The 8,449-nt window shown below is 41.5% G+C and overlaps 1 protein-coding gene across 1 annotated transcript in view; it reads left to right on the top strand.

Annotated features, from left to right (window-relative positions):
- Positions 1-5,839: 5,839 nt before the first annotated feature.
- vstm2l (V-set and transmembrane domain containing 2 like) overlaps positions 5,840-8,449 on the top strand; it is a 40,859-nt gene continuing 38,249 nt past the window's right edge. The window contains exon 1 of the mRNA XM_064305663.1: positions 5,840-6,217. Within this exon, the coding sequence (XP_064161733.1) occupies positions 6,100-6,217 (118 nt within the window). The 5' untranslated portion in view covers positions 5,840-6,099. The remainder of the gene's footprint in view (positions 6,218-8,449) is intronic.

The raw sequence follows: 8,449 nt of genomic DNA, 5'->3' as shown, positions 1-8,449 counted from the left end.
TTTTGCAAATGTGAGACAATAAATCACATTTCTCATGGTTAGCGGAGGTTTCTGCCTCACTAATCTTCCATGAATCCCATTTTTGCTCAGTCTTTCTTATTGTGGAGTCATGAACACTGACTTTAACTGAGGCTAGGGAGGCCTGCAGTTGTTTTTATGTTCTTCTGGGATCTTGTCTGACTTCCTAAATGAGTTAGCCACCCTTGGAGAAATACTGGCAGGCCATCCACTCCTGGGAAGTTTCACCACTGTTTCAAGCGAATGTTATCCATTTGGAGACAATGGCTCTCACTGTGGTTCAGTGGAGTCCCAGAGCCTTTGCCATTGTAACTCTTTCTTGACTGATATATTTCAACAACTTTTTTTGTAATCTCTTCTGGAATTTACTTTTATTGCGGCAGTGTGCTTGCAGAAACTTTGTGGTAACTACTTCACTTTGATGATAAGATTCAATCTGAGCGAGTTTTAGATTTAACAGCGCTAACTATAATCAAGCCTGGCTCTGTTCAATCAGCTGAATCTAATTATCAATTAATTTAAATTGTTTTATAGAGTAACTAAGGGTGCAATGGGGGCAATTACTTTTTCACATCAGTGATATGAGTGTTTGATTACTTTTTTCATTTAATAAATCCATCCATCATCTATACCCGCATATTCCTGGGCAGGGTCGCAGGGGGTGCTGGAGCCTATCCCAGCATGCATTGGGTGAGAGGCAGGAATACACCCAGGACAGGTCGCCAGTCTATTGCAGGGCACACACAGACCATTCACTCATACCTATGCCACTTTAGAGTCTTTAATTAGCCTAACATGGGAGGAAACCGGGGTGCCCAGAGGAGGCCCACACCGGACACGGGTACGTCCACACAGAAAGGCCCAGGCCTCTTGCTGTGAGACGACTGTGCTACTCACTGCACCACCATGCCACCCCATTAAATAAATTAAGTTTACTCAGTTTTCCTTTGTCTTATGTTGCATTTTGTTGAAAGATCTGACCTGAGTGTGGAAAATAGGCAATGATAGAGGAAATCAGGAAGGGGCAAATACATTTTCACGGCACAGTATTCAACTGTAGCCAGTAAGTAGTCTTCTCTGAACCTTCCCCTAACCCTGGTCTCACAAGTTGTTTGAATAACTTTTCAGTAACCCACTGTATTAAAATAAATATAGTTAGACAATTTGCAGTTGCAGGAGTAGACTCCCGGAGGGGGTGATTCTGTTTTCTTTCAGAATTGGAGTTGACTCAGTACCTCCAGCCTCCAGCAGTAGGAGATACCTCCGGCAGAGCGATGCAGTTTTTCAGAGCATCAGGCAATCGGAGGGATATTACGAGCGGCATAATTTCAGGGGGAAAAAAAACACCGTCAGGGCGATTCATTTTCACGTGAAATACGCTTCCCGGAATTAGCCTCCCGAAAAGCCCCTCGCGAAACCGCGCGTGAACAGCTTGGAGCCGCGACGGTGATGAACGGCACCGCTGGTTACCGTGGCGCCGGTGCACCGCATGCGCCCTCAGCCGTGCTGTCAAACTCAAAATGCAAATGGGAGAGGAGCTGCCAGCCAGTGCCAATATTGAAATTCAAGGGCGTCATTTCTGCCGTGATGCCTGTCGGTGAGGGGGGGCTGGTGGTGGGAGGGGTGGTGGTGGTGGGGGGAGGTGAGTTATCGGTGCGGCAATCCGGCTCACCGGTGATGGGGCATTCCCGTGGGGGGCAGCCCGTGTGCGGACTAACATCTGCTGCGAGGGGGGCTGCGCTCTCTCCTCTAATGCCGCTAATAACAGCTAGCAGGCCCCGGTCGCTAATTTCCTTGGCACAGTTTGTTAGGGAGCGTGTCACTCGCTCCCCTAATCGCTGATTATGACTCCAGCAGTTGAAGAGCAATTTCACAGCAGAAAGGACGTGGAATAATTGTCTCTTAGTGATTAGATCAAGCGAGCATTGTATTTTATTTGCTTATTTATTTCTTTTTTTCTTTTTTTTTTCTCGTCTGCTGCCGTGAATTTAATTATTGACGAAGCTGAAATTTGCACAGCGCCAGTCCTCGGTTATAAAGAAGGATAAACAAAGATCACGGCGGGAGCACGGGCCGCAAACGGCGGGAAACTGATAGCACGAAGCAAACCCAACCTCCGGGTTTTTGCATTATCCTGATTATAAGATTGTTGATGGGGAGAGAGGAAAAAAAAAACTGCCAATGTTCATTTTGTTCAAGGGTGAACAACTTGCAGCTCGCTATGATTTACATGACTAAATTTTGTGCTATAATGCGTTCTTGATGTGAGAGAGATTACAGCATTTTAGATGAATACTGCATCTGTGTAATGCTGTACTGCCATCAGTTCTGTTTGAAGTAATCTTTCTAGAATTATAATTCTATTTGAAAAGATGTCTGCAGATGCCCCCCCCATTACCATCCCCTATATCACCACTTGCACCACAATATTCATGTTGCCTTTAACTTCTACAGCTTGTTACATTGCTCACCTGGATTATAACTGATTCAATGTGCATATTTTACAATCAGCAATGGTCAGCTCTATACATTTCATACTGGATCTTTTGCCTCTACCACACTGGATGTTTTGTCTCTACCACTAAAGCTGAAACAAACATATTTGATGCATGTTATGTTCAGTATAACCATAAGTCTGTGGTCATGCTTATTAATGAATATACATATACATTAAGGAGTAGACTGGACAGAAGTGTAGTACAACAGTCAGAGAACTGGGCTTGTAACTCAAAGGTCGTGGGTTCAATTTTCACCTGAGGTGTCACCATTGCTCCCTTGAGCAAGGCACATAATCTGAACTGCTTCTGTAAAATATTCAGGTGTATCAACGGATTTCTGGACAAGAGCATCTGCTAAATGCTGAAAATATAAAAAGAAACACCAGCAATGACCATCGTGGTTAGTTTAGACAATCTTTGCTCAGGGAAGCCTTATATTCTTCACCCCAAACCTCTCCCTCATTTAGAAGTGGTGCTTCCTAAAAGCTTAAACTTGCAACAGAGATCTTCTCTCTTAACAAGCCACAAAACCATACTTGCGTGTAAATGCCTGTTCTTGATGCTTAAGTTTACAGTTTAGGCAGGCATGTGCAATTGAGCTCCCACAGAGAGAGAACGCCTTAAACTGAAGAGGGGCTGTGTCAATCTCTGGCCCGCTTCTGTTCGTTTGGCACAGGCCAGAAATAGCTTACCTGAGTAAACAAACCTGAAACATTCTCTTCTGAGATGCACTGAGCGTCACAGGGAGAAGTCAGGCCTTTCCCGACCTGGCTGCTCATCAATCTAGCTCGATCGATCTTCGTCTCCTGACTGACCTGCATATTTGTAAAATGGGAAGACTTGCTTCCCCAACGTTTGCCATGTGCAATTTGTTTGTGTGGTATTTTCACCCTTTGACAGCAGATGGATGTGTTTTTATTTCTCAAACATTGTGGAATTATTACAACAGGGATTTGTGGAGGTTATAATTATTACTGCAAGGATTTATGGTACTGGACCTCAAATTGACTGGGTACCTTCTTTAGCTGTTAAATTTATTAAACATTGTGTAATGATTACCACAGGGATTTTGGACATTTTAGTGTATAGTGGCCTTTAATGTCCCAGTGTAATTTTAGAATTATAACAGCGATAATGGGAAATTTTGTTGAACTTATACAGTTGTGTTTTGTGAATAGCTGTGCCAGAATATTCACAAAAATCCCTTTGGGACAATTACATTTTTTAAAATCTTGTCATAAATACTGTTTTGAAAAGATGTTGGTTTTTTCAATGTTGTGGTTTTATGTTGACTCAGATTACCTATTGTCTATGAGTATGTTGTAAAACTACTCTTGATAAAAAGCAGGCAATTACAGTTTACCTGTACAATTTACCTAATCTAGTTTGTTTGATTTGAAGTGATCACTGATTTTGAGATGCAGACCTGCCTGGTTTCCAGGACCAATTGAGGGTCCCTGACATAAGGGGAATTGACCTATTATGCGGGTGGCCACATTAGATCCAAATCTGCCTCACTTGCTATTGGCTCTGATGTGACATGGGTCCACCCACTTCCTGGGGTGTTTTCCTCACAAAACAATGGTCTGTTGGTTCTTACAAATCATGATCTCATGCAGCTAAAGCTCCAATTGGAGGCAGTTATTCAGCACAACTGCCTATAACATAATGCAAGCTAAAACAGGCTAAAACCAATCAGCTTGTACATTCCAATATTTCTGCTACAAGTAAAATGTGCCTTCAGTTTCTAGAAGATATTTTTCTGCAGTTTCTGCAAATAGAATGTGTATGGTCAAGTTTGAATATCAATTTGATTAGATATACTAAAATCCAAGGTCTGAGACAACTTCCATTGTAAATGACACTGCTAGTTTGTCAAATCAGAGTGCCTCTGGTAATAATTAAGATAATTACCCATATAATGTCTTTTTGCTGCCGGCCTTCTCGCTCCACCAGGCAACAGAGACATTTTCAATATCACCATATGAATATTCATTAGTTTCAAAGACGCGACTAATATTACAATTATTTCCAGATAAACATCTGTAAGGTAATTGGCTAAATTGCATTAATCAGGGAAATGATTGCAGTGGGGGAAAAGATCCAGCATCAGCCTGTTAGAAGTGATAGCTTTAGTAATGTCAGCGCGCTCTCGGTCACGTTTTTTCTTTCTTTTTTCTTTTTCTTTTACAGAGCCACACATTTACAGCATTTACAATGCAAGGCCAGAGCAAACGCAATTTTAAACTCCACAATGCAGTGTCGATCTGGTGCAATTTCTGCTAACCTCGGCGGCATCATGTATTTAATTCTATTCTATTTAACGGTGACGTAAAATGGCATGCATTGTTCTGAATGTGTACGATAAGTCTGTTATATTACTAGCAAAGCATTCCACACCATGTTATTTTAAATGGGAGCTGTTCTGTCAAACAGTGCTGAAATTCTCTAACTGCAACAGAAGCACCCATTAAACTGTCGCCCACTTTTGATGGGTTAATCTTTAAAGAAGCACCCGTGTCGCTCTACAGAATAACTGAGAAAATCTATACGATGTGTTTCAGAAGCAATTCCCAATGTGGGTACAGTAGGCTACTGTTTTCATATAGCAAGGGCGAGGAAGCAATTTCCCCTTTACTTTCAGACATGCATTCGCAATTTCTTCTTAAAACCCATTACAGCCATCTAGTGCCAGTACCAGTCAAAGTCACTGTGTAACATTTTTCTGCATAGACGTCGTAAATGTTAAACCTACCAATCTAAATTCTGCCTTCGGTTCTGTGCTGTTTTCCTTTGTTCATTCATTTATTTGTTTACACTTCGTTTTTGAACTAATACACAGTGATATATATTCTAATTGTAAAAAGGATCTATGTTGATGCGAACACATTTAGGTGTTCAATGAGGATTTAACTTTAAGGTTCCCTCGAAGGTTCAACAATATCTTGTATGTAAATCACAACGATAGACAGCACTTTTTGACTTTGCGGAACTATTGTAATTATTGGGATAAACGAAAGCCCCATAACAGCAACCCCCCTCCCCTCCCCTCTCCGCTGATAGGCTTCAAATAGTATCTTCATTTGTTAGTAATTGAAAGAACAATGTCGTTCATTTTAAATCATCTTCTGAAAACTCGGTATCGATCCTTGATTTTACAAAGATGTCCATTTTCATCGACGTGTTATATTTTAACGCTGCATGACAAATACTCTCTGTATAGCTTTAAGAATTATGGACTTGTAAAAGTTTAATGAAAAAATCACCAATACAGATCCCTCCGCCTAATTGACACCCTCGATGTAAGACTGGGCACTCTCCTTTTCGCTCTCAGAACCAATCTCCCTCCGCCGCAGTTCGGAGGCACTCAGAATCGAGCAATCTGTCGTGAGGGGAAGCAGCCGTTGCTGAAAGGTGGTGAGCTGCAGCACTGAGCGCCACAAAAGGCACTTTTCTCCCTGGCCTGGGGTGATTTTATTTTAAAGGGAGGATAGTCCCCCAGGACCTGACTGGATTTCCGCCCCCCGATTCCCTCCGCCTAATGTGAGACTGGCAAAAAATACTGGAAGCACACACAAAAGCGATGGGAACCTTTGGAGTGATAGTAGGGATTTTACATTACGCAGGACTCTACATCCAACTTAGCGCCTCGTCCAGACAAGGTGGACACGCTGAGGTAGAGAACCATATCTTTGGAAACGGTACGTAAAATGCTTCCTGACGCTGGCATGAAAAAATGAGGAAAAAATTATTATAAAAAAAGTAATTGCGCAAAGGTTAATCAGCGGTGAGATCCACATTTTGAATGACAGCATGAGGTGAATGTGGATGTAGGGCGGGGTTGCTTTATGACTAATGTTTTCGAGATGTTTTACCCTGATTTGAAATTGTTCCGTGGAAAAGTGGGCTGTCAGGGCGGAAAGGGCATCAGCATCTAACTGAATCCTCTCCGAACTACTAAAGCTCGTTAGTCGCTAATCGCTTCCCTGTTTTTAAATAGCAAATCAGGATTATAATAAACGAGAAGTGGTTTACATCTCATACTGTACATCTCGTGGTTTAGTTTCTTTCATTGGAATATAACGTTGTTAGCAATATTGCTGCCACTGGCGCGCTGCTGGAGTGTTGCGCACCCGTCAAATGTCTTCGGTCATAATAGAATGTCTCCGAGATATGAGCATACTGGAATGTCGTTTTCGCGGCGTGCGTGGGTTTTCTGTCCTGTACCTTATCTGCCACACTGTTTTTGGAGGAAGCTACTGGGCTCATCAAAATTATCTGTTCTTCTTAGACTATCGAAGGTAGCAATTAACATGCATTGCATTATTATTGCATTTTCCCCGTTATTCAGTCAGGCAGAATAGTTTTAATGGATGAATCACATAACGTCTCAAAGTAGCGTACAGCCCGCCTTAACTTCAGTATTGTACACTGGATAGGAGATCATTGAAACAGACGCTATGACAGTAATTATGTGTGGTTTAATTACATGTTGACTGAACTGCATGTCTGAGTAGGTTCAGGTTTTCCTCTGTGATGCAGTTTGTTGTTAAGAAAAGTAAACCGGATGATTTTTAAATTCTCTTGCAAATCAAACAGTTGTGCCCAAGCTGTGGTCCAGGTGGAAAATCTGGATAAGGTTACTCGCTAATTAATGTTGCTAACGTTTTGAAGGGGAACCTTAGTTGGGAATTTACATGTACATCTTAACATAGAGACCCTTTACCATGCATAATGACTCGCACAGTTCATATATTTGCATATAATCCAATTATACAGGTGGACTGGCATTTAGTGATAATTAAGGTTATCTCAAGGGTATGGTGGTAATGCCTGTGCATGGGATTTGAACCTGCAGCCTCTGAGTTACATAAACTCAATGAGAATATCTGCTGTCTGCTCTTTTTTAGAGGCAACTGAAAAAGCTTTTTGCCACACCTTGGCATTGACTTACATAGAAGTTTTACCAGAATGGAGTTTCATTATTATCTGCTATATAAATGCTTTATCTCCACACAGAAGTCTGATATATCTTACAAGATTTAAAAAAAGAAGCTTTTTAAAAACATGGTTGATGAAACTATTAGATAGCAAGATCAAATGAACAGACACACATTCACTCGAAGGTCCTGAAGCAAACATACTCTACTAAACGTTGTTTCAACATCCTGCGAAATGATTGTTTAATTAATAACTTTAATTTGCAACTCGAGGTACTGGGGTTGTTAATTTGGTAGGGTTGTTGATTTTTATCGCGTGCCGCATTCCAACGGTTGTCAGAGTTCATGTGCAGTGTTCGGCGATGTAGACGCTCGCGCTGTTTGTATAACAGTTTCTCCAGGTCTTTGCCAATTAACTGCCGACACAAGGCAAAGGAGAAAAAAAATCAATCAACCTTCAACCGCGGGAGTGATAAATCAATGCTGTCATTGTAAATTAGTGGGGGAGGGTATACATCAATTTAGCCATTTTGAGTTCCTTAAGTCATGCTTTGCAGCTGACTGTTATTGCCATAACGGGTCTGACCGATTAGCTATGTGCGATAGATTGGGGGAGCGGGGGAGGGCATGGTATAATGTTCAGTGTTATAAGAGGGGGTCAGGCCCTGTAAGTGGCTGTATGTACTGTATAAAAGCAGCAGGAGGATGTAGAGGTACTGTAGCAGCAGGCTAGTGTAGCATACATTCCTATAAGCACGTTAGTAATGTAGTGCTTCGATGGTGGGCTTCAGATAAACTGTAGTGTTTTTGGTATAACATCTCATTTGTTGGAAAAGTAACATTTAAAAAATGATTTGTTTGCTGATAAGCTTTGCAGCAGGCTTTGTATTTAGACCTAATTTGCCAAAAGACTTTGTGAAAAGACTGTGATGAATGTTTAATATTGGGCATTGGAGAATATTGCCAGGTTATTTAAATTAGTAAAGTAAGATG

The sequence above is a fragment of the Anguilla rostrata genome, chromosome 13, assembly GCF_018555375.3.
Source record: "Anguilla rostrata isolate EN2019 chromosome 13, ASM1855537v3, whole genome shotgun sequence".
Lineage (NCBI taxonomy): Eukaryota > Metazoa > Chordata > Actinopteri > Anguilliformes > Anguillidae > Anguilla > Anguilla rostrata.
This window is presented reverse-complemented; position numbering and strand designations above follow the sequence as displayed.